This window comes from Eumetopias jubatus, unplaced genomic scaffold, assembly GCF_037043125.1.
Source record: "Eumetopias jubatus isolate StellerSeaLion01/CBP00866 unplaced genomic scaffold, mEumJub1_p1.0 scaffold_4, whole genome shotgun sequence".
NCBI lineage: Eukaryota > Metazoa > Chordata > Mammalia > Carnivora > Otariidae > Eumetopias > Eumetopias jubatus.
This window is the reverse complement of record NW_028274810.1, coordinates 91,799,453-91,826,559: the sequence shown is the minus strand read 5'-3', so window position 1 is coordinate 91,826,559 and position 27,107 is coordinate 91,799,453. Positions and strand designations below refer to the sequence as shown.

The 27,107-nt window shown below is 38.3% G+C and overlaps 1 protein-coding gene across 14 annotated transcripts in view; it reads right to left on the bottom strand.

The window, feature by feature from the left end:
* Positions 1 to 27,107, bottom strand: part of EIF4G3 (eukaryotic translation initiation factor 4 gamma 3) — a 336,241-nt gene that overhangs the window by 162,951 nt on the left and 146,183 nt on the right. For 13 of the 14 annotated variants that reach the window (XM_088022577.1, XM_088022578.1, XM_028090801.2 and 10 more), the window contains one exon: positions 279 to 374. In XM_088022577.1, coding sequence (XP_087878703.1) covers positions 279 to 308 — 30 coding nt within the window. In that variant the 5' untranslated portion in view covers positions 309 to 374. Of the gene's footprint in view, positions 1 to 278; positions 375 to 19,602; positions 19,657 to 27,107 lie in introns of those variants that run through there. The other variant, XM_028090800.2, reaches the window with a different exon arrangement.

Genomic DNA, 27,107 nt, shown 5'->3' with positions numbered 1-27,107 from the left:
AACCAGATTTAAAAAAAAAAATCATGCCACAGAAAAGTAAAAGAAGATAAAAAGCTCCATTTCTTCTTTTTCTCAATAAATTTAAATTATTCCTATATTAAAAGTCTGAAAATGCAGTGCTAACCAATAATAATAATAATAATAAATCATAATAAAATAAATTGTCCTTGGAACAAGTTCCCAAAAACAAGTAAAAATTTTAGCCAAAGGAACCCAAGCTCCTAAAAACACAAACTTAAATGGAGAACATTATCTAGAATAAGCTTCTGTGTACTTACCGGAGAACGGGTTTGAGGTTGTGAATTCATTGTCTGAGGGGCTTGAGGGTATACCAACGTGGTTGGACCTGCATTCTGTCCAGAGGGATATGGGGTCTGTCAAAAAATGGCAGAGCAATGTCATATTTTGAATATATCTGGCAGGGTAACTCAAAGTATTAAAAAAAGTATAGAAGTATTTACTAGTATGGTTTGTAGCTATACTTTTAAAAACTTATCTTTACCACAATATGCAGCAATTCAGAATCAGAGCAGCAGTTTTTAGAGGTTACCTTAAACCTCCTGATAAGGAGACATCTGCAACCCAATGACTAGGTACAGTGATTTGATAACTGAAGTACAAAGAGCACTGTCGATTCATCTATTTCTGAAACGGACAGACCATGCCACAAACAAAATCAAACATAGCTGAGAGAACTTGTTACTGCTCTGGTGAGCTTTCCAAAGTACCTACAAGCAAAGAAAGCCACTGAGGAAGACATCCCAGAGCCAAATTAGCAGTTCACTAGGTTAACTGCTATATTACTGTTGTTCTATTCCTCTGCTTACGCTTTAATCCTTTTACATGACCATTTTTTTTTTACATAAAAATCTACAATCAGTACGAAATTTAGATAAAAGCATGGGGTAAGTGGTAGTATGTACTAACTTACCATAGGTTTTCTGAAAATAAGAGAATAAGCTTTTCATTATGAACCCATTTTAAATACTACAAACTAGTATTCTATGTGCTACTGAAACCCAGGGGGAAAAAAAAGCAAAAAACCTGTAACATGTTTAAAATGCAATACTGGCAATAGCAATGGACACAGAATCACAGCAATTGGTGTTAAATCCTAACAACTGCCACTTACTTGGGCAAGTAATTTATCTTTCCCATGAAAGTAAAAAATAATAACTAATCTACTTCACAAGGAAGTTGCCAAGATAAAATGAGGAAAAATCAATTATTATACAATCACCTTTTATTACCATGGTGCCAATTTTACAAATGAGAAAATCAAAGGTCAGAAGATTTAAGTGTCGGGGCACCTGGATGGCTCAGTTAGTTGAGTGACTCTTGGTTTTGGCTCAGGTCGTGATCTTTTGGGTCAAGAGATTGAGCCCCATGTCATGCTCCACGCTCAGTGGGGAGTCTGCTTGAGATTCTCTCCCTCTGCCCCTTCCCCCACTGGCTAGCTTGCTCTTTCTCCCTTATTCTCCCTCAAATAAATAAATAAATCTTAAAAAAACAAAACACAAGTGCCTTATCCAAGGTCACTAAGTAAATGGTATCTCTAGAAAGTATTCTAACTTTGCTTTAAAAGAAAATTCAAAATTTTTAGCATCTGCTGACCATTTAGTGGCAGTTCAGCTGGGATTAACAATTTAAAGCAAATGTTTGAGGGGAGCCTGGCTGGCTCAGTCAGTGTAGCATTGATATTGGAGTCATGAGTTCAAGCCCCAAATTGGGGGTAGAGATTACATTTAAAAAAAAAAATCTTTAAAGCAAATGTTTGAAAAGTTTGTAACTTTTAAATAATGAAAACAAAAAAACTAATGAAAAAAGTTTCATACTGGACATGGAAAAAAATCTGCAATCTTTCAGCATGGTAACCTTATACCCATCTCTAATAACCAACATTAAGTTTCCACATCAGGTTAATTTCCCTTTTTACAATAGGTATACTAAATCTGGCCACAAACTGAAAATTATGACAGCAAGTATCTCACATCTATCAAATAGGTGATAACTGCATCAAACAGGGGTCAAAAGTTAGCCACAGATTTCTGTGGCGCCCCCTATTTCTATTTTTTGAAACAGCCTCAGTAGAATAGGTATTACTTCTTCTTTAAATGTTTGTTAGAGGGGCACCTGGGTGGCTCAGTTGTTAAGTGCCTGCCTTCAGCTCAGGTCATAATCCCAGGGTCCTGGGATTGAGCCCCACCATTGGGCTCCCTGCTCAGTGGGGAGCCTGCTTCTCCCTCTCCCTCTGCTGCTCCCCCTGCTTGTCCTCTCTGTCAAATAAATAAATAAAACTTTAAAAAAAAAGATCATTAAAAAAAATAAAGGACTCTTGTTTTTTGGGAGGTTTTTGATTACTGCTTAAATTTCCTTGCCGGTTATTCATCTGTTCAGATTGTCTATTTCTTCCTGTTTCAGTCTTAGTAGTTTATAAGTGTCCAGGAATACATCCGTTTCTTCTAGATTGCTTAATGTGTTGGCATATAGTTGCTGGTAATAATTTCTAATAATTGTTTCTATTTCCTTGGTGTTAGTCGTGATCTCTCCCCTTTTATTCATGATTTTATTAACTTGAGTCCTTTCCCTTTTCTTTTGGATAAGTCTGGCCAGAGGTTTATCAATCTTATTAATTCTTTCAAAAAACAAGCTTCTAGTTTTGTTGATCTCTTCTACTGTTTTTCTGGTTTCTATTTCATTGATTTCTGCTCTAATCTTTATTGTTTCTCTTCTCCTGCTTGGTTTAGGCCTTATTTGCTGTTCTTTCTCTAAGTCCTTTAGGTGTAAGGTTAGCTTGTGCATTTGGGATTTTAATTTTTTAAGATTTTATGTATTTATTTGACAAAGAAAGGCACAGAGAGAGAGGGAACACAAGCAGGGGGAGTGGGAAAGGGAGAAGCAGGCTCCCCACCGAGTAGGGAGCCTGATGCGGGGCTTGATCCCAGAACCCTGGGATCATGACCCAAGCCGAAGGCAGACGCTCAATAACTGAGCCACCCAGGTGCCCCAGGATTTTTCTAATTTTTTGAGAGAGGCTTGGATGGCTATGTATTTCCCTCTTAGGACTGCTAGGTTTTGGACCGATGTGTTTTCATTCTCATTAGTGTCAATGAATTGTTTAAGTTAATTTCCTGGTTGACCCAATCATTCTTTAGCAGATGCTCTTTAACTTCCAAGTGTTCAAGTTCCTTCCAAATTTCTTCTTGTGGCTGAGTTCCAGTTTCACAGCACTGTGGTCTGAAAATATGCAGGGGATAATCTCAGTCTTTTACTACCGGCTGAGACCTGATTTGTGACCCAGTATGTGGTCTATTCTGGAGAAAGTTCCATGTGCACTGGAGAAGAATGAGTATTCTGTTGTTTTAGGATGGAATGTTCTGTATGTATCTACGAAGTTCATCTGGTCCAATGTGTCATTCAAAGCTCTTGTTTCTTTGTTGATCTGCTTAGATAATCTGTCCATTGCTGTGAGTGCAGTATTGAGGTCTCCTACTCTGAATGTATTATTATCAGTATGTTTCTTTATTTTGGTTATTAATTGGTTTACATAATTGGCTCCTCCCATGTTGAAGACATAGATCTTTACAATTGTTAGATTTTCTTGTTGGATAGACCCTTCAGGTATGATATAGTGTCCCTCTACATCTCTTACTACTGTCTTTGGTTTAAAATCTAATTTGTCTGATATGAGGATTGCTACCCCAGCTTTCTTTAGAGGTCCATTAGCGTGGTAAATGGTTGTCCATCCCCTCACTTTCAATCTGGAGGTGTCTTTAGGCTCAAAATCAGTCTCTTGTAGACAGCATATGGATGGGTCCTGCTTTTTTATCCAATCTGAAACCCTGTGTGGGAGCATTCAGCCCATTTACACTCAGTGTAACTACTGAAAGATATGGGAATTTAGTGCCATTGTATTGCCTGTAAAGTCTGCTTCTGTAGATTTTGTTTCTTTCCGGTCTATGTGACTTATGGGTTTCTCTTGGCTTACAGAATCCCCCTTAATTTTTCTTGCAGGGCTGGCTTGGTGGTCACATATTCTTTCAGTTTCTCCCTGTCCTGAAAGCTCTTTCTCTCTCCATCCATTGTGAATGACAGCCTTGCTGGGTAAAATATTCTTGGCTGCATGTTCTTTTCATTTAGTACCCTGAATATGTCTTGCCAGCCCTTTCTGGCTTGTCAGGTTTTTGTGGACGGGTCTGATTTTATTCTGATGTTCCTCCTTCTGTATGTAAGAACTCTCTTTCCCCAGCTGCTCTCAGGGTAGCTTCCTTGGCTCTAAGATTTGCAAGTTTCACTATTATATGTTGGGATGTTGATCTATTTTTAGTGATTTTGGGAGGGGTCATCTCTGCCTCTTGGACACAAATGCTTGTTTCCTTCCCCAGATTAGGGGAGTTCTCAGCTATCATTTGCTCAAATATACCTTCTAGTCTTCTCTCTCTCTCCACCCGCTCAGGGATCCCAATAATTCTGACATTGGATCATTTCATGGCATCATTTCATTGATCTATTTTCATGGGCTATTAGCTGCCTATCCCTATTTTCCTCAGCTTCCTTCCTATCAGTTTTTTTCTAGATCACTGATTCGCTCTTCTGCCTCATTTACCCTGGCTGTTAAGAGATTACAGTTTAGACTGCATCTCATTCATAGCATTTTTAAGTTCGGCCTGATCTCATTTCTGCCCTTAGAGATTCTATATAGTCACTAATGCTTTTTTCAAGCCAGGCTGTTGACTTCATGATTGCTATTCTGAATTCCATCTCTAACATCTTACTTATATCCATATCCCTTAGTTCTGTGGCAGAGGACATTGTCTCTGGTTCTTTTCTTTGTTGAGAGTTCCTTCTCCTAGTCATTCTGTCGAGGGATGGTTGAATGAATGAACAGAGTACAAAATATCAACCAGACCCAAGCTAGATGCACCCTAGCAAAATCTGGAGTGGTCAGATGCCACCACCGAAAAAACAAAGCCAAAATGAAACACAGGAATAAAATTTTTAAATTTTTAAAAAGGGGGGGTGAGGGGGACTATAATCTCTCAGTGTGGACAAGGCAGGGTGTTTCAGTTGTTCATGGGTGTACTTTGGTCTGTGTGTTAGAGGACACGACATCCCAAAATTACAAGGAAAGTAAAACTTGTATATATAAAAAGATAAAACTGAATCTATAAAAAATATGTGTGTAAAAATACAAGTTAAAAAGCAACTATGAAAAATAAGTTGAATAAGAGACATCTAGTTGAAATGAGAAGGGAAAAAGAAAAATACAACAGAGAAAAAGCATGAGAAAAGGAAGAATAAAAGAAAAGAAAAAAGAAAAGAAAAGGAGAACTATATCTGAAAAATAAGTAAGTCATGAGACCACACCTGGAGCTCAATACACAATTTTCCCCTGGTGTTGGGATTTTACAGTCTTATAGGATCCATAGGATTGTCATCCGCGTGTTCTTCCAGCCTGTCTTCTGGGGGAGGGGCCTGCCACACTGTTTCTCAGGTAACCGTGCCTGGCGGGGGAGGTGCCTCACCCCGACAGGAGGATAGGCTCAGTGGAAACCAGTCTTCTTTGTGGCTTTTGTTCCCTGGGTGCTTTCCCCACCTCTTCAGAGGATCAGAGCAAAAATGGCCGCAGTCAAACCTCTGGCCCAGAGCAGAAAAATCTCAATCTGCCCTCTTTAATAGACCCTCCAGGACAAAAAATCTCCACTTCTGCGTGCGCCGCTGAAAACAGCAGTCTCCTGCGGTGCGTGCCCACAGCAACTCTCTCAGAGGTAGTATTGGGGGGGAGTACCAGTGCCCTTTGTGATCCTAAAACCGCAAGCAGCTATGGGCTCGTGGGCACACCCGAAACTCGGGAATCAGGTCTGGGTTCCGCTCTCAAGCCTTTTTCCAGCCACTACCGTTCTGCAAGTTTTGGCCCGGTCGCAGACTCAGGTTCCAGATTTTTTCAGGCTGTTCAAGAAAAGAGCGGTTATCAACAGGCCCGGCTCCAGGTTTATGGCGATTGGAGCTGAGAGTCCCCTCCTGGGCTCGCTGACCATAACCTGCTTCCTGGCTCCAATGCTCAGGCACTCTACCATTTCAGGAATCCGTTTTGCTCTGTAGTCCCTCATAACCTGAGACTACAATGCCCTACACAGAATTCTGCCTTTTCATTTCCTGAGCCCCCTTCAGAGAGGGATGTTTCTCACTAAAGCAAATTTCTAAGCGTTCTGATTTTGTGCTCTGGTGTTATATCACTTTCCAGGCACCATTTATGGAGGCTCCCTCCCCCTTCTGTTTATCTTCTGGTATCTTCCCACCAATTCATGACTCCACACGTCCTACCTTGCAAAAAGCAGTCGCTTTTCTGTTTTTAGAGATCCAGATATATATTCATACATCTCAGATTGATTTCGTGGGTGTTCAAAATGGTTTGATAGACATCCAGTTAAATTAAGAGGACCAGTTGAAAAGGGGTCCCCTACCCACCATCTTGCCTCCTCTCCAAGAGAGGTGAGTCGATTTTTTTTTTCAAAGATTTTATTTATTTATTCGAGAGAGAGAGAGAGAGAGAGAATGAAAGAGAGAGAGCACATGAGGGGGGGAGGGTCAGAGGGAGAAGCAGACTCCCTGCTGAGCAGGGAGGCCGATGCGGGACTCGATCCAGGGACTCCAGGATCATGACCTGAGCCAAAGGCAGTTGCTTAACCAACTGAGCCACCCAGGTGCCCGAGGTGAGTCGATTTCTTATCAACGCTGTCTGCACTCTAAGGTGAAAAGTATTTCATCAAGTTCGATGACAACATTTGGATAGAGTTGTAAAATACTGCACCAATTTCATTCTTTATCGAATTAAACAAAGTGATCAAATGTTAAGAAAGCCATATTCTCAGTGGTAAGGGCTCGCTGGTTTTAGGAAATCTTGATACTTTATTCTCAACATTTAGCTGATGTTGGCTGAAGCAAAACCTAAACAATGAATCATGGAACACTACATCAAAAACTAATGATGTAATGAATGGTGATTAACAATAAAAAAATTTAAAGAAAAAATACTAAAGACAACACTGAGATGTACAATTTATAAAAAAAAATACAGAAATGTTCTCTCTATCCTTCAAGAAGTTACGTGAGAAGTTTGCCCTTCCATAGCTAGAGTACTACAGAAAGGAAGAGCAACCTAATTTGTTTTCAGAATAGATGCTGAAGATATGCATAATGGCCATATTTGACCTTATTCAAGATTTTCACTAATATCTTCTACACTGGAGCCATATAAGGCAACACATCTACAGTTAACTGAAAAAGCGGCATGTGAATTACCATTCAGGCACAAGTTCTATCATTAGGTAATACACCATTCCTGGCAACACATATAGCTGGTTCTCTGCCAATACTGGCACTATATCATTGGTCTTATAATTAGTACTAATAGAAGAATTTACTTTCCTTTAGCTCGGAATTAATATTTAAACAGACAAAAAACAATCAAGTACTTCTACTCAAATTATATAGTATGCCAAGAGCAGATTCATATTCTACACAAGCAGTTTCATCTAAACACAAAGCATAATATCTGATGACAGCCACACACAGAAGTGATTCCACTTTCACAACGTAGGCCATTGTGCCATTACGGGATTTTAATAGAAGCATAGATAAAGGAAGTTTGCCAAGAGCTCACTTAGCTATCCTCTCAGAGGATTATTCAACTCTTTGTGGCTGGTTTTAGAAATTTATCTGGAATGATATAAATTGTACCTGTCAATGCTACAAAGAGTGCAACTGTGAACGATGCGTCTAGGTTTTTTTCTCTCTTCTCTACATGTAATGACATGATTCACCAAGTTTATGAAGCCATTCTGGAATAACTTGCTTAATATCCACTATACTTTGTTGGAAAATATTGCAAATATTTAAATAGGAACATTCTATAAACATATTTCATAATATCAAATGAATAGAGTACTAGGGACAGATCAACAGAGTATCATTTCAATAGTCATCACAGGTTTAGATTGCACTTTCTCTTTTTGGATCTTCAGAGGTATTACAAAGACTTACTTCTCCAAGGACGTATACATTAATTATTTCTATTTAAACTGCCAATCACTTCAGTGTCCAAGTTTACATGAGTTACAGACTTGCATTCTCATTTTCATCATTACTTTTATGTTTCAATGAACCTTCCTAAGTCACTGATACCTTTTTTATCAACTTGGGGAAATAAGAACATAATAGTAACAACAAAAACTAGCAAATGGTGTTAACTGACAAACTGTTAACAGAATGCCAGTTAAAAAAAGAAGAAAGAAAGAAAGAAAAAAGTCAACCAAAACAGTTTCTGTGCTGCAGACATAACCTTTAAGTCCATAATAACTGTTTAAGAAACAGTGCTTTGGATATTTAAAGATAAAAACCTGAGGGTAAATTCCATTATAAGACAGAACACCATAATATAGCATCTTAGGTCCAGATGTGATGGTTTTTAAAATACAAATATATGAAAAAAATCAACAAAGATTTTCAATTTTTGCAATATAATACAATGGACTTAAGCCAACAAAAATAATAACAGGGGTCGCCTGAGTGGCTCAGTCAGTTGAGTGTCTGACTCTTGATTTTGGCTCAGGTCATGATTTCAGGGTCCTGGGATCAAGCCCTGCATTGGGCTCTTTGATCAGCAGGAGTCGGCTGGAGATTCTCTCTCTCCCTCTGCCTCTCACCCTGCTCTCGCTCTCTCTCTCTCTATAAAACAAACAAATAAATTTTAAAAATTTATAGGGGTGCCTGGGTGGCTCAGTCTGTTAAGCTCTTCCTTTGGCTCAGGTCATGATCCCAAAGGTCCTGGCATTGAGCCCTGTGTCGGGATCCCTGCTCAGAGGAGAGCCTGCTTCTCCTTCTCCTGCTCCCCCTGCTTGTGCTGTCTCTGTCATATAAATAAATAAAATATTTAAAAATAATAATATTATCCTGTTTAAGACAATTCCTTCACCTGAAACAAATACTACCATAATGACTAAATTCAATATTGTGAATGTGTGTGCATGAACATGCAAATCTGATTGAAAAATGAAGTTACAGGGCACCTGGTGGCACAGCTGGTTGGGAGACCAAGTCTTGCTTTTGGCTCAAGTCATGATCTCAGGGTCATGGGATCAAGCCCCATGTGGGGCTCCAGGCTCAGCATGGAGTCTGCTTGAGATTCTCTCTTTCCCTCTCCCTTTCCCCTTCCCCATGCTCTCTCTCTCTCTCAAATAAACAAACCTTAAAAAAAAAAAAAGAATTAAGTTCCCACAACTTTCCAAAGAGCTATTAGATAATACCTCCCATATTTCATTTTTAAAAATTTTTATTCCAGTAAAGTTAACAAGAGTGTTACATTAGTTTCAAGTGTACAATATACTGATTCAACAATTCACACCACATCTTCATTATCCATTAATTTATCAGTGGACATGCGGGCTGCTTCCATAATATGGCTATTGTAAATAATGCTGCATATATCCTTTTGAATTAGTGTTTTCATATTCTGACATTTTATTTTTTTTTTAAAGATTTTATTTGAGAGAGAGAGAATGAGAGAGAGAAGCACATGAGAGGGGGGAGGGTCAGAGGGAGAAGCGGGCTCCCTGCGGGACTCGATCCCAGGACTCCAGGATCATGACCTGAGCCGAAGGCAGTTGCTTAACCAACTGAGCCACCCAGGCGCCCCATATTCTGACATTTTAAATAAGCTTATCTATTTGACACACAAATCCCTTTCAAGGAACAAATATATTCATAAGGCCAAATAAAGGGGAGGCATGCTAAATTTCCATGTTTTTCTAGGGAAGAGGTGAAAATATAAAAGTCAGTCAATGAGAGAATATAAATGCACCCTACTTGTGTAGATTTTTGATACATAAAACTAATATATCCATAAATGCATAAATTTAGATGTCTTCCCGAGCAAACTTACGTTTACTAAGCAAACAGCATCAGCTACTTCACAGGAACGGGAATCAGAAGGACATTATAGGATACAACTTACCGTTCTATTTTATACAATTCTGTATTACATGTTTTCCTTATTCAAGATCAAAAGAATTGATTAATAAAGACATGAAAATAACCTCTATCCTTCAGCTTCCTCTTCACATGATAGGAAAAAAAAAAGTCAGCCAGAAAATACAGTAGGTATTCTGTATTTTGCAAAGTTCTAAATATTCTTGGAACATAAATAAAATGTCATCTCATAAATCACAATTAAAATTAAATCAACAGTATTTACTGAAATCTAACACAAAGAAGACACTATATATAGCTGTGGGCTATGTACATAAATGAGGCTGAAGATTTATGGTTGCAGGTCTTTTAAGAACTTCACAACTTAACCAATAAAAGATAGATATAGATGTAAAAATGATTTACTCAGCCACAGATATAATCTTCTAGTCATTAAAAAAGATACAGAGGAACATGTAATGATAAGGAATGAATGGTATTGAGACAGAGTGTTGAAATAAGCACACATATACACAGAAAGTACTAATAGCATTTAGGATTCTCTCTCCCTCTCCCTCTGCCCCTCCCATGTGTACTTGCGCACTCAACGCACACGCTGGCTCTCTCTCATGAATAAACAAATCTTTAAAGAAAATTAAAATATTTTATTGTGGTAGAAAACACATAATACAATTTACAGCTCAACCATTTTTAATTGGACAGTAGTGTTAACTACATGCACATTGTGCAAAAGATCCATAGAATTTTTTCATCATTCAAAACTGAACTCCATAACTACTAATTCCACTTAAATTTTATTTATACACATTTAATCTCCCAGATTTTAAACTTAAATAGCCAAAGAGGACTAGTTGCTACCATACTGCACAGCATAGGTATACAAAGCTGTTAATTCGAGGGCGCCTGGGTGGCTCAGTTAGTTAAGCGACTGCCTTCGGCTCAGGTCATGATCTCAGGGTCCTGGGATCGAGTCCCACATCGGGCTCCCTGCTCAGCAGGGAGTCTGCTTCTCCCTCTGACCTTCCCCCCCTCATGCTCTCTCTATCTCATTCTCTCTCTCAAATAAATAAAATCTAAAAAAAAAAAAGAAAGCTGTTAATTCGAAAGTTTTACTCTTCTCATGTCTGTCATTTGTATCCATTACAAACATCCATTTCTGTGTTTTCACAGAAGTACAATAATATCTAATAAACAAGAGTACAGTATAAAACACCAGAAAGAGATGCAGAGACCCATACACAGTCTTAGGTATATTACTTGTTTTCCTCAGCAAAATAAAGGCTTTATGCCACTGATTCTCAAAGTATGGACTGCATATGTCTGAGACCTCAATTAGAGGGTCTGCCAAGGTAAAAAAAAAAAAAAAAATTTTAAGATTTTATTTATTTATTTGACAGAGAGAGAGACAGTGAGAGAGGGAACACAAGCAGGGGAAGTGGGAGAGGGAGAAACAGGCTCCCCGTCAAGCAGGGAGCCCGATGCGGGGCTCAATCCCAGGACCCTGGGATCATGATCTGAGCTGAAGGCAGACGCTTAACGACTGAGCCACCCAGGCACCCCCAAAATTTTCAAAATATTAATGCTAAGCTATTATTAGCCTGTGTTGAGACTTGCACTAATGACAGAAAAGCAAGGTGGGTAAAACTACTGGTATTCTTCACTTCTACACTCTATATACTAAAAAAAAAAAAAGTACTTAAGAATGCCATTTATGTAAAAGTAAAAGTTATTAAGATTTTATTTACTTGACAAAGAGAGACAGTGAGAGAAGGAACACAAGCAGAGAGAGTGGGAGAGGGAGAAGCAGGCTTCCCGCTGAGGAAGGGAGCCTGACGCGAGCTCAACCCCAGGACACTGGGACCATGACCCGAGCCGAAGTCAGACATTTAATGACTGAGCCACCCAGGTGCCCCAAAAGTTATTACTTTTTGAGTAATTATAAATTCACATGGAGTTTGAAAAATAATAGAGTTTCCATACAGATGCTCTTCATCTAGTTTGAGCTAATGGTAACATATAACTACAGTACAACAACAAACCTAGAAAAGTGACACTGATTCAACACATCAGCCTTATTCATAATTCACCAGGTTTATGGGCATACACATTCCTGTATTTAGTTATAGGCAATTTTATCACATACAGAGATTTGTGTCCCCACTACTACAGACAGAATACAGAACAGGTTCTTCACAAGGATCCCTCAGATCACCCTATCATAGCCACAGTCACCTTCTTTCCTTCTTCCCTCCACCTCTCATGAATCTAACCCATGGCAACCACAAGTCTATTCTCATTTTTGTGATGTGGTCACATATAAAACATTACAAAACTGGAACCATATAGTAAGGAAGCTTTAGCACATGTCTTTTTTAATACTGGTGTGACCAAGTAAGAGAAGATAAATAGAGCACTTCCAAAGCATTACTGGAGTAAGATGTCTGTACTGAGAAATAGCATTTATGCTACTGCTTGAGATACAAGCCGAACCACATGCTCTTTTCATGCAACACCATTTTATTTGAAAGAATAAATAACAGACATACTATGCTTATGAAGACTTTGGTACATGGCAGACATTTTAGTAAAAATGAACAAAACGAGCCTGTCAGGTCAAGGAAAATGAACAGTATTTGTTACCAATAATAAAATTAAAGCTTTCAAATAAAAATTAGACTGCTGAAAATATGTATCTGTCACTATGAGCTTGGCACCTCCCCAATATTTAGATTTTTCTGATGAGAATGTGATTTTTTTATACTGTGAAATAAAAAATGTATAGGGCGCCTGGGTGGCTCAGTCAGTTAAGCGTCTGACTGCCTCAGGTCATGATCTTGGGGTACTGAGATTGAGCCCCACTGGGGATCAGCGGAGAGTCTGCTCAGCAGGGTGTCTGTCACTCTCCCTCTGTCCCTCCCCCCTCCTTGTGCTTGCTCTCTCAAATATATAAAAGTAAAAAAAAAATTTTTTTTAAGTTTTATATAGGGGAGGGGTTGGGGGGATGGGTTAGCCTGGTGATGGGTATTAAAGAGGGCACATTCTGCGTGGAGCACTGGGTGTTATGCACAAACAATGAATCATGGAACACTACATCAAAAACTAATGATGTAATGTATGGTGATTAACATAACAATAAAAAAGATGAAAAAAATAAAATCACATAGAAAATAAGAAGATAGGAAGAAAACAGAGTCCATAAATCCTCTTTCCCTATACCTGTTATCTATAGCCAAAAATTATGGAATATCATTGGAGTGAGAGCTTTAGTTACCTGAATGGCATAATATGATGTGCTTTAAAAGTGGTCTTCTCATCACTAAGAGCCACTTCTAATACTAAAAGTGTCTTTTGGTAAGGAGAAACATAATCCTGCTGTAGAAACAACAGGTATTCTCTTTGGCAATGAATCAAGACTGCACTAATTGGAACCGATAGTGCATCAGGCTTAAAGAAGGGGACCATCATTTATAGCTTAGTTATATTTTTGCTACACTGTTTGGATTTTGGAATAAAGATATATGTTTAAAGAAAAAAAAAGTTTTACATAACTCAGCGAAGCAGTGTATTTTGAATAACCAATATGTGATGTTACAAATCATATAATATCAATAATTAATTCAAGTGCAAGACACACCAGTAGATTTTAACATACCAGAGTACCAACAGTTCACTGATACGGATTCAGATTCCACAATGCAAATAATGTTTAAGAAATCACCACTTACTGAATTTGACATAATTTCAAAGAATTACCACAAGTTTCTGAAAAGGACTGTACAAAATATGTCTCCCTTTCCTAACTACACACCTGTGTAAGCCTGTATTTTCTTCATATACTTCAGATGAAATAATACAGTGCAACAATTAGAGCGCAGAAAGAGATGAGATTCCACCTACCTTCCTGCAAAACTGTAAACAATACAACTCTTCTTATCAATATTTTTGCATAAAAATATATTATTGATATGTACAAAAAATGAACTTTATTTTTACTTATAATATTTTTAAATTCCTCAGTTTTAACTCCTAATACAGCAAATACTAATAGATATAACATGAAAAAATACTGAGACCCCCAGAGTTATTTTAAGAGTATAAAGAGGTCCTCAAATCAAAACATTTGGAAACACTGACCTAGATTAATACTAAAGTTAAAAGTGACCCTCCTCTTGCTCTGAAAATATTAAACACTTACTTTATTTCTCTATCCTTAAGTTTATCCTTAAAAAAAAACAAAAAACACATGTGCCTTTCCTGATGGCTATGGAACAGTTGGTTTTCACTCCCCCATATTTACACAGGTCCTGTGTTTTACTTTGATCCTAAAATAATTTTCCATCCACACTGTTTACGGGCACCTTCAACTGTCTTCCTGAGCTCTATACAACCACACTCAAAAGGATGGGAAATGTAGTGGTGTTTTTGCCTGCCCCTGCCCAAACCCCTCCCTGGCATGGCACAGTCTGGAGGAAGCCACCCAATTCTCAGTTTCTCCCCCGAGACAGAAGAGAAAAAATGGAACTTGTTTGCAACATTCTGACTTGGCTCACCTAGGGGCTGCCTAAGAGACTGGTTTCTATTTCACCATACTCAGAGCACTGATGAGAACAGTGGCATAGTTTGTATATCAGCTTGAAGTCCCACAGAAAGCAGTGGCACCTGCTGAACTCCATGAGAACTGCAGGGAGACTTCAGACCTGTAGGCATTTGGTGCAAGAGATTACAGGAAGGGGAATACAACAGAACATTTAAGGACTTGAGAAGAAGCAGGGGTAAGACTTTTGAGGAAACTTGAGACATTTAAAAGTAGCCATGGATATAGTGGAATTGGAGGGAAACCACAAACACAGGCCCAAGGAAGATATATGAACAGAAAATGCCTGAAAAGAGCTTTATGCCTTCACACTGGACTGATGAGTGATGGTCTTCCCCTGCAAGCAGCCAGGCCCCAAATACTAGGAGGTGTGGGTGTTTTTCAAATGCTCAATCACAAGGCATACAAATAAACAGGGAAATACTGCCCATTCAAAGAAACAATGTAAATCTCTAGAAACCAAACTTAAAGAAATACAGACTTTGGAGTTACCTGACAAAGACTTCAAAACAACAGTCTTGAATATACTCAATAAAATAAAGGAAAACAGAGACCTAAGAAAACCAGGAAAACAACATATGAACAAAATCAGAGCATAAAAAAGAGAACAAAAACAAATAAATAAATATATAAATAAAATTTAAAAAGAGCACAAATCAGAGTATCAAAAAATTATAAAAAAGAATCAAGCAGAAATTCTGGAGTAGAAAAAACTCAGTAACTCAACTTTTAAAATTCACTAGAGGGGTCCAAAGCACACTTAAATAGACAGAAGAAAGAATCAGTGACCTTGAACAGAGGACCCTTGAAATTACCAAGTGTGAGAAGTGGGGAGAGAGAGGAGGAGGAAGGTGAGGAAGAAGAGTAGAAGGCAAAAAGTGAACAGAGCCTAAAGAATATAAGGGACCTCACTGAAAAAAAGTCAATATATGCATTATGGGAGAAAAGAGAAAAGAAAGGGGCAGAGACCTAATCTGAAAAAATAATGGCTGAAAATAGCCTAAATTCAAAGAAAGACAAGGACACACAAATACAGGAAGTTCAATAAACTCCAGGTGAGACACATGATAATCAAACAACTGAAAGAAAAAAACCTGTCAAATGAGAATTCTATGTTCCTCAAAAATGTCCTTCAAAAATAAGGGAGAAAATTCCAGATAAACAAAAGGTCAGAGAATTCATTACCACAAGACTTGTTCTGAAAGTGGAAACAAAAGAAATATGAGGCAGTAACTGGAAGCCACAGAAAAATATAAGGTTCTCCAGTAAAGTAAAATTCATGGGCAAATATAAAAACCTGTATTATTGTACTTCTGGCTCATAACTCTTTTTGTTATTTTATAGGATTTAAAAAAACAAAAGCATAAAACTAATTATAAATCTACATCACGCTATATACAATACAGAAAGATATAATCTGTGACACCAGTAACATAAAAGAGGGAGGAGGCAGAGGTGAAAAGAAGTAGAGAATTTGTAAGTTATTTTTTTTTAAAAGATTTTATTTATTTATTTGACACAGAGAGAAACAGTGACAGAGGGAACACAAGCAGGGGGAGTGGGAGAGGGAGAAGCAGGCTTCCCGCGGAGCAGGGAGCCCGATGCGGGGCTTGATCCCAGGACCCTGGGACCATGACCTGAGCCAAAGGTAGATGCTTAACCATCTGAGCCACCCAGGCGCCCTTTTTAAGTTATTTTTAAGTTAAATTGTTACCAGTTTAAAATAGATGGCTGTAACCTTAAGATGTTACTTGTAATCCCCCATGGTAATCAGAAACAAAACATCTATAGAATATACACAAGAAGGAAGTGAGAAGTGATTCAAAACATGCCACTACATAAACTCAACTAAGTACAAAGGAAGACAGTAGGGGGGGAAATGATTAAAAAAAGAGAGAGAGAGAGTTTAAGTCATAAAGTAAATAAAAAAAAAAAAGCTTGGCTGGCTCAGTCAGTGGAGCATGCAACTTTTCATCTCAAGGTTCAAGTCCCATGTTGGGTGTAGAGATAACTTAAAAATCTAACCCTAAAAACAAAAACAAAAGAAAATAACAAAATGGCAACAGTGAATCCTTTCCTGACAACAATTACTTTAAATATAAACGGATTTAATTCTTCAATCAAAAGATGGGTTTGGGAGGTGCCTAGGTGGCTCAGTCAGCTGGGTGTGGAGCCTAATTAAAAAGAGATATATAGGGCACCTGGGTGGCTCAGTTGGTTAAGCGACTGCCTTAGGCTCAGGTCATGATCCTGGAGTCCCTGGATAGAGTCCCACATCAGGCTCCCTGCTTGGCAGGGAGTCTGCTTCTCCCTCTGACCCTCCCTCCATCTCATGTGCTCTCTCTCTTATTCTCTCTCTCTCAAATAAGTAAAAATCTTAAAAAAAAAACTTTTAAAAAAACAGATATATAAAAAATAAAAAGTACAAACACTCCGATGAATACTGATGCAAAAATCCTCAACAGAATATTAGCAAACAGAATTCAATAGCACATTAAAGGAAGTATACACCATGACCAACTGGGATTTATTCCTGGAATGCAAAGATGCTTCAACTTACAAAAACCAATCAGTATACTGCACCACGTTAACAGAAAGAAGGGGGGGGGTAGTACATGATCATTTCAACAGATGCAGGCAAATCACTTGACAAACATCAATACACTTTCATGATAAAAACACCCAACAAACAAGAAATAAAGGCAAGTACCTCAATATAATAAAGGCCATACATGAAAAGCCCACATCTGGCATCATACTCAATGGTGAAAGACCAAAAGCTTTTCCTCTAATATCAAGAATAAGAGAAAGAAAAAAAAAAAAGAATACAACAAAGATGCCTACTTTCAACACAAATATTTAACATAGTACTGGACATTCTAGCCAGAGTAATCAGAGAAGAGAAAGAAATACAAGCGTCCAAATTAGAAAAGAATAAGCAAAATTATCTCTGTTCACAGACAACATGATCTAGAAAACCCTAAAGATTCCACAAAACACTGTTAGAACTACTAAGCAAATTGACCAAAGTTGCAGCATAATGAACACACTAAAATCAGCTGTGTTTCTATACTTTAACAATAAACAATCCAAAGAGGAAGTTAAGAAAACAAGTTCATTCACAATAGCATCAAAAAGAACAAAATACACAGAATTAAACTTAACCAAGGACGTTAAACACTTGTAAACTGAAAACTACAGAACACTAATGAATGAAATGAAAGAAAACACAAACAGAAAGAGATTCCATGTTCGTGGATTGGAAGACTTCGTAGTGTAAAGAAGTCAGTATTATCGAAAGAATTTTACAGATTTAACACAATCCCTATCAAAATCCCAACAACATGTTTTGCAGCTATAGAAAAACCCATCCTAAAATTCATAAGGAATCTCAAGGGACCCTAAATAGCTAAAACAATCTTGGAAAAGAGAACAAAGTTGGATGTCTCACACTTCCCAATTTCAAAACTTGTAAGTCTACAGAAATCAAAACACTATGGTACCGGCATAAAGACAGACATACAGAACAAATGGAAGAGAACAGATAGTCCAGAAATAAACCCTCATTTGTACTGTCAAATGATTTTTAACAAGGATGCCAAGACTATTCAATGGGGAAGGGAAACCAACAGTCTTTCGACAAATGATGTTTTAAAAAAAACTGGATAACCACATGCAAAAGAATGAAGCTGGACCCTTATCTTACACTATATATAAAAATGAACTTGAGGGCACCAGGGTGGCTCAGTTGGTTAAGCGACTGCCTTTGGCTCAGGTCATGATCCTGGAGTCCCGGGATCAAGTCCCACATCAGGCTCCCCGCTCAGCGGGGAGTCAGCTTCTCCCTCTCACCCTCCCCCCTCTCATGCTCTCTCTCTCTCTCTCATTCTCTCTCTCGAATAAATAAATAAATAAAATATTTTAAAAAATAAAAATGAACTTGAGGGGCGTCTGGGTGGCTCAGTCATTGGGCTTCTGCCTTTGGCTCAGATCATGATCCAAGGGTCCTGGGATCGAGCTCCGCATCAGACTCCCTGCTCAGTGGGAAGCCTGCTTCTCCCTCTCCCATTCCCCCTGCTTGTGCTCCTGCTCTCGCTATCTCTCTCTCTGTCAAATAAATAATAAAATCTTAAAAAAAAAAAAACGAACTTGAAATGAATCAAAGACCAAAACCAAAGAGCTAAAAGTATAAAAATCTTATAAGAAAATATACTGGGGGGGGGGGGTGCCAGGGTGGCTCAGTCGGTTAATCGTCTGCCTTCAGCTTGGGTCATGATAACAACATCCTGGGATTGAGTCCCACATTGGACTCCCTTTGTATGCATACACTTTGTATGGTGACAAATGGTAACTAGACTTATCATGGTGAGCTCTGCATTATGTATAGAATTATCAAATCACTATGTTATACACCTGGAAGTAATATAACACTGTATGTAAACTATACTTCAATTAAAAAAAAAATTTCTGGGAATTAAAGGACACAATCATCCAAGTGAAATAAAAACACAAAATTGGAGAAATTATTTGGAAACCATGTATCTAATAAAGATACAGAATATATAAAGAAATCCTACAATTCAACAACAAAAAAACCCAATCATACTGAAAAATAGGAAACACACTGGACTACACATTTCTCCAAAGAAGGTACACAAATAGCCAATAATCACATGAAAAGATGTTCAACATCACTAACCACTAGGGAAATACAAATCAAAACCACGGTGATATAACTAATCAAACCCGTTAGGATAACTACTAAAAAAAAAAAAGAAAACACAGAAAACAGCACCTGTTAGTGAGGGCGTACACAACACTGGAGCCCTTGTGCACTTTGGGTGGTAATGTAAAATGGTACAGCCACTATGAAAAACAATATGACAGTTCCTCAAAAAATGAAAAACAGAATTACTGTATAGTCCTGGAATTCTTCTTTTCTGGATATATAAATCAAGAATTTGGAAGCAAGGTTCTCAAAGGAATATTTTTATACTTAGGTTCACAGTAGCATTACTCACAATAGCCAAAAGGTGGAAGCAAATGACATGTCCATCAACAGGTGAATGGATAAACAAAATGTGGTATATACCTACAAAGGAATATTATTCAGTCACAAAAGGTAAGGAAATTCTGACACATACAACATGAATGAACCTTAAGGACATTCATTATGCTAAGTGAAACAAGCCAGTTACAAAAAGACAAAACTGTATGATTCCACTTATGAAATACCTAACTACTAGTCAAATCTAGAGACAGAAAATGGAATAGCTGTTGCCAGATGCAGCTGTGAGGGAGCAAATGGGGAGTTAATTAATGGATATAGAATTTCAGTTTTACAAGATAAAAAGGGTTTTGGAGAGAGATAGCAGAAAATATCACCGTACTTACTTAATACCACTGAACTGTACATTTAAAAACAGTTAAGATCACAAATTTCATGTTAATCTCACAATTAAAAAGTTTTATGTATCGATATATTTTTAAGTATCAACCTTTGTTAAAGTATCTAACATTACTCTAGCTAAAAGTCTGATCACAAAGAACTTTATTTCAACAAAATTTATTCAACTTCATCAATTAGTTGTCAGAATCACACATACTTGTACATACATACTTACATATACTTGCCTATAACTTCTTGCATTTTAAGCAGTACTTGGCAAAGCAGACCTGCCTAACCTACTGATGACTTGATATAGCACTGTAATCAACTTGAAACTCAATGATAGCTAGCTATACAAAACCATCTAACAGATCTGAAAATCATTTAGCAGTGTGCACAAAACACAATGCCTTTCCCTCTATTTCAATGAAAGGGAAAACCACGTTCTTATCTTGGGAGAGAGTAAAAGAGAAAGGAGAGTAACAAGGAGAATCAGACTCGACCAAAATACATATTTTCCTATCTCACGAGTGTGAGTTGTTATTAGAAAACAAAAACAGCCCCCCTTTCCTGGACATCAAGAAACACTACAAGTGACTAGAAGAAACAGAAATAATCCTCCATTGCAGAGGAAAACACTGTGTGTCAATCAGGGTTCAGTGGAGTATCTGTTGCAACTGCCAATATGACAAGAACTGGAGAACTACTTTCTCTTTCGGTAAATCTGAATTTATCTCCTGTGGAACAGCTGAGTCGCGTGAAATCATTTTCTTAGCTGTTCTTGGCAACACGCCCAAGCATCATGGCTGGTCCTTAGGTTTCAAACCCAGACAATTTTAACACTGAGAAATGACCAACTTGTTATGTATCTATCAGGATGAAGGCAGGTATGGGATCACACACATATAGTCAGTGAAATTGTTGGAATTATCTTCAAATGGTGTTCAAGGCAGGCTCCATTTACATGCAGTAAATTCTTTTTTTTTTTTTTTAAGATTTTATTTCTTTATTTGAGATAGAGACTGAGAGAGAGAGCACAAGTGCCGGGCAGAGAGAGAGGGAGAGGGAGAAGCAGGCTCCCCGTTGAGCACGGATCCCAATGTGGCGCTCGATCCCAGGACCCTGGAACCATGACCTGAGCAGAAGGCAGACGCTTAACTGGCTGAGCCACCCAGTTACCATTCCAGGTATATTAAATTCCTAGTAACAGCACCATGTAAAAAGATGCCAAAATAGAACACCCAGTAAATATTCTTTTTTTTTAAAGATTTTATTTATTTATTTGAGAGAGAGAGAACACATGAGGGGGGAGGGTCAGAGGGAGAAGCAGACTCCCTGCTGAGCAGGGAGCCTGATGCGGGACTCGATCCTGGGACTCCAGGATCATGACCTGAGCCGAAGGCAGTCGCTTAACCAACTGAGCCACCCAGGCACCCAACCCAGTAAATATTCTAGCAGTCTAATATTGAAGATAAAAACTTAAATCCTCCCATGTTTGCTTACTATATTTTGAAACACAGAATGAAGCAAATACGTGCAATAATTGTTTAATGCACAAGTCATTTTTTCATCAACCATGAAAAAGTATGTATTTCCCACTTTATATAGAGCATCAATCATAAGTAATGTAATTTTACAGGCTAACAGACTTATCAAATACTCCCACTCAGTTAAACATTATTGTAAATAGAATGATGGCATTTTTTCTTAATGAATCCAGTTTCCCTTTCCCTTTGGAAATAATCTCAGAGACACAAGTTCATATGCTGTATAAACTGCACCTCAAACAGGCAAGAACACTCAGATGTCAAAAAGAATAAATCACAGTGACTCAACTGCTTCCCAGACAAATGAACAGATTATGATTATTAGATACACTGAGACTTCCAAGTGCTTTCTCTTTCAGAGCCAAGCAGTACACAGGGTAATAACAACAACATTTTGACACACTGAAAGACCCAATTACAGTACATGATAGCGCAACTCTTGAGTACAGGGTAAGTAAAACAAGAAAATCAAGGTAAAAATATTACCATCATAATTTAATATTAACATAAAATCCAGCAAATATATACCACACTACATTTCCACTTCAAAAAGACATTTGCTATAACCTCACAAAAAGGAAACACAGTTCCCATGTAAAACTTTAGCACATAAATACCCGAAGCACCCAAAATGTCTATTTATCCAGAATACAAGCTAAACTATAATTGTGCAGAATTATTTTCTGGATAATTAGAAGACTTTCTTATCTTCCTAACCTTTTATGTATCTTTATACCAAGGCCTTCATCTTTAAACTGAAAGAATTGAAAAAGTATTGGCCAACTATTTATTCAAAGTTATCTATAAGGAAAAGCCCTCACCAATGGGTCTCCATTATGATTTTTATATCTTATGTTGCTAAATTCAGTGAGAAAACAAAAATCCCCTACAAGCTATTTTTAGATCATCACAGAGCTGGTTAAATAAACATTATGCCTACTGTGTAATGTGACTCCCCTAGTACTTACTCTGCCGAGAATAAACAGACATCATGCACACTCAATCATATGAGACAGGTTTAGAAAACAGCTGAGTCACCCACCAAAAGCCCTCCTGCTCCCAGTAACTCGGTGGAAATTTCTGTCTTACCACAACACCTGGCGTCTTCTCCCATTCCCACTAATAAGTTACAGTTCCCTGAAAGCTTTCCCACCCAGCTTATGATAAAGCTCATTTTAGGAATCACATGGTTCTACCTCCACCCCAACCAATATGCCAAGTGCTCCTGACAATACAAAAACAAAGACAAGCAAAAACAGGAGGCTAATTAGGCTAGCAAGCTTCAACTCCATTAGGCCAGGTCTATTTTGGAGAAAAACATGTCTTTCCAGTAGACCTGGAGGTGAAAGTAGTTATCAGGGCACTGTCCAAACAGCTTATGCTTGTTTTGGAATTACCAATACATACCCTAGGTTTTCCTTTGGAAGCATCCTTGAATGAAGTGGTCTATGTTCTTCTCTCCTACTAAAAATAACAAGGCCACAAAGCAAAACTGCTTTAGATTTCCTTTCCTCTGAGGATCCTAATTAGTAGTATCATCAATGAAAAACATTAAACACACAAAGCTTTTCACTCAAATTAGGATGAAATAAACCCTCAAAACATACATTACTTAAAATGTAGTGATTCATCAACTTTTTTATTCAGCATCAACTAGAATCATAGCAATAAATTTGAAAAAGACATGGTTCCTATATTCAAGAGATTTACAATTTACCTAACTCAACTGTAAGAGAATATAGAAAATGTTAAAAGGAGTGTGAAAACCAGATCAAAAAGCAAAGCAGAAATGGATTAATTCTTCCTCAGAGAGGACTTCCAGAGAGACTCCACAGGTAACAGTTCAGCCATGGGTGGATGGATGAGGGGAGTCAGCCACATGAGGAGAAAGGCACCATACGTAGGCACAACGAGTGTAACAGCAGCATGAAGACTTGGAAAAGCAGGTCTTATCTGCTGGGCCCTGAAACAGGTCAGGAATGGCAGAGCACAGTGGCAGGTGAGGAGTGAAGCCACAGAATTAGATTGGGGCCAGACTAAAAAGATGTGTAAAAATAAGTAAGGATTTTACCTTGAAAGCAACCCCAGGAGTGGTTAAACAAGGCAGTGATATCACTGAATTTGTTAAATAAAAAGAACTATTACAACAGTAACTAGTCCTGGAAAAGAGATCTGTGTCACGGATAACAGTCAGGGAGCTACTATAATAGTCATAGTCTATGCACACGATGACTAAGAATCTGGGTCTACCACAGAACACCCGAGTGGCTCAGTTAAGTGTCTGCCTTCGGCTCAGGTCATAATCCCAGGGTCCTGGGACTGAGCCCCACGTGGGGCTCCCTGTTCAGCAGGGAGTCAGCTTCTCCCTCTCCCTCTGCACCCACCCACTCGTGCTCTAAGTTCTCTCTCTCTCAAATAAATAAATAAAATCTTAAAGAAAAAAAAAAAGAATCTAACAACGAATCTAGACAGAGGCGGCAGATTTGAGAGATAATTACCATACTTTCTTCAAGACTAGGTAAGAGGTAAGGAAGCAGACACCCCAAGGTTTGAGGATGGGTACCTAAGGATACTTATAAAACCAAAAACGATTGGGTCCCCCCGCCACCTCTTGGACCTCACCTCATATCCTGTTACTCTTCAGCCACATGGTATTTATTTCCCTCAATCATATCAAGGTTATTTTAATTTAATGTCTTTCTTTTCATTAGCTATTTTCTCTGCTTTGGATGAAAAAGTGATAAATTCAATTGTATTATGTTGAGTTTTAACTGTTGAAGAAACCCTAAGGTACAAATGCATAGAGAGCAATTACACATGTACAGAGCATAGTCATCTACAGAGAGGGATCTAGGAATCAGCAGCATAAAACCAACAAACAGTCCTTGCAGCAAGAGTGGATGAGATCATCCAGGATATAAGACCAAATAACAGGGGCACCTGGGTGGCTCAGTCTGTTAAGCATCTGCCTTTGACTCAGGTCATGATCCCAGGGTCCTGGGATCTAGCCCCACGTCAGGCTCTCTGCTCAGCAGGAAGCCTGCTTCTCCCTCTCCCACTCCCCCTGCTTGTGTTCCCCCTCTCGCTGTCTCTCTCTGTCAAATAAATAAATAAAATCTTAAAAAAAAAAAAGACCAAATAACAGAAAACAATTAGAAACAAACATACTTGAAATAGGAAATGAATCTTTAAACTACAAAGATGGAGCTTCTGAAAAGTGGGACCTAAACTCCATTTATTGAGAATCTGTTTACTACCAGTCACATACCTACTTTAATTATATACAACCTCTATGAAGTAAATAATTTTATTTTTTTAAAATAAGCTCCACGTCCAACGTGGGGTTTAAATTCATGACCCTGAGATCAAGAGTCAGATGCTCAAAAAATAAACAAATAAGTAAAGAACCAGATGCTTCATTAACTGAGACAGTAAATCATTTTAAAAATGAGAAAACAGAGGCACCTGGCTGGCTCAGCAGGTAGAATGACTCTTTAATAGGGTCTTGCGTTCTAGCCCCACATTGCGGGTAGAGTCTACTTTAAAAAAATAAGAACAGGTTCAGAGGACATAGAGTAACTTGCCCAAAGTCACATATATAATGGCTAATTCAGAATGTGAAATTAAATCTGCTGACATCAACGGAAGTATAAGGAAACCAACACAAGTGGTGAAACAAAACACCGATTAACATAAAATTCGAGATAATGGTTCCCAGTAGGGACAAAGGAGGGGCATGAGATAAAGGAGAAGCACATGAGGGCTTCAAAGATATTGGTAATTATTTTCTTATGGTGAGTGGTGGTTAATTATCTTATTATTATATTTTCAAACCAAACATTTTATAGTAACTCTCTTATAAGATTATGTATTTCACAATTTATTTTATTTTTTTAATTTATTTATTGAGAGAGAGAATGATAGAGAGAGAGCATGAGAGAGGGGAGAGTCAGAGGAAGAAGACGACTCCCTGCTGAGCAGGGAGTCCAATGTGGGGCTCGATCCCTGGACTCCAGGATCACGACCTGAGCTGAAGGCAGTCGCTTAAACAACTGAGCCACCCAGGCGCCCTCACAATTTTTTTTTAAAGATTTTATTTATTTATTTGACAGAGAGAGACACAGCGAGAAAGGGAACACAAACAGGGGGAGCGGGAGAGGGAGAGAGAGAAGCAGGCTTCCTGCTGAGCAGGGAGCCTGATGCGGGGCTCGGTCCCAGGACCCCGAGATCATGACCTGAGCCGAAAGCAGACACCTAAAGACTGAGCTACCCAGGGGCCCTTCTCAATAATTTTTAAAACAGTAGGAGCTCCCAACAGAAGTAAGCAGAAGGATTAGAAATGGTGAAGCTGGGCTACCACAATGCATGACTTCAGGAACTATTACAGTGTACAGCCTATCAGGTTGTTGGTGGCCACACTGGTGCAGACAAAAGCACAGTGCAGGATATAACTGGAAGTTAGTTAGTGATGACTAAAGGCTTACCAAAGGGTTAAATTACAACTTAGTCTAGCTTAGTTTAGCTTTACTAAGAAATAGACCTTTTTTTTTTTACAAAGTCCATCAACACAGGTATTTGAATTTCTACAGCAGAACCCTGCATCTTGGGAGCCAGAATGGAAGAAAATATCTACTAGGTTAGACTGATTCAGGGATGGGGACTGGCAAAATAAAGAAACTGAGGAAAGACAGGGACCTGGGGGTTAACAATGATTAATGATAGGATCAAGACTAAACAAGAGGAATGTGAAGGTGGGAAGGAACTTGTCATATTGAGACTAAAAAGGGATTACAGAATTAAAGGGTTGTAGGCTGCAAAACAGGTACAATATGACAGAACATGGGAAAGGCAGATGCTGGAGGCTGTGCTCAGATAACTTTTAGACTTTCCAAAACTCAAAAGCAGAACAGTTCTATGTAGAGAGCAGATCGAGACCAGCACTCTTCAATGGAAACACAAGCCACATAAAGTAACTTAAAAATTTCTGGAAGCCACATTAGAAAAAGTAAAAATAAACAGGCAAAATTAATTCTAGTAATATGTTATTTAACCTAATATACCCACAATTTCAACCTGTATGCATTATAAAAACTGAGACATTTGGTGTGTTTTACACTTTATAGCACATCTCAATTTGCACTAGCTGTTTCATGCGCCCAAAAGCCACAGGTAGCTCTAATGGCTATTGTACTGGACAATGCAGGTCTAGACTGTGTCCATATGGGTTGCACTCTATGTATCCACGTATGTTTGCTCGGGGGAAGTGAGAGAAGGAAGGCTGAATCTAAGAGTCCATGGCAATGGTTGGATGGGCCAAAAATGAATTCCAGAAGTCCTCATGGAAGATGGCAGAAAGCAAAGGGGGAGAAGTAAATTGTGAGCCAAATGCTAAAATCCTCAAAGAATGGGGAAATTTGCCCAGCAAAATTAGGGATGATAGTAATAAGAAAGCAGTATATGCATTTTACTGCACATGGGTCAAGGGCATGGACTTAGGAAGGGTCAGAACAATGCCTGCCTTCTAAGATATAAAGAATGTAAGAAAACTAGTAAGAACCACCTGAAAGGATTTCAAGGAAAGTAAGTTACG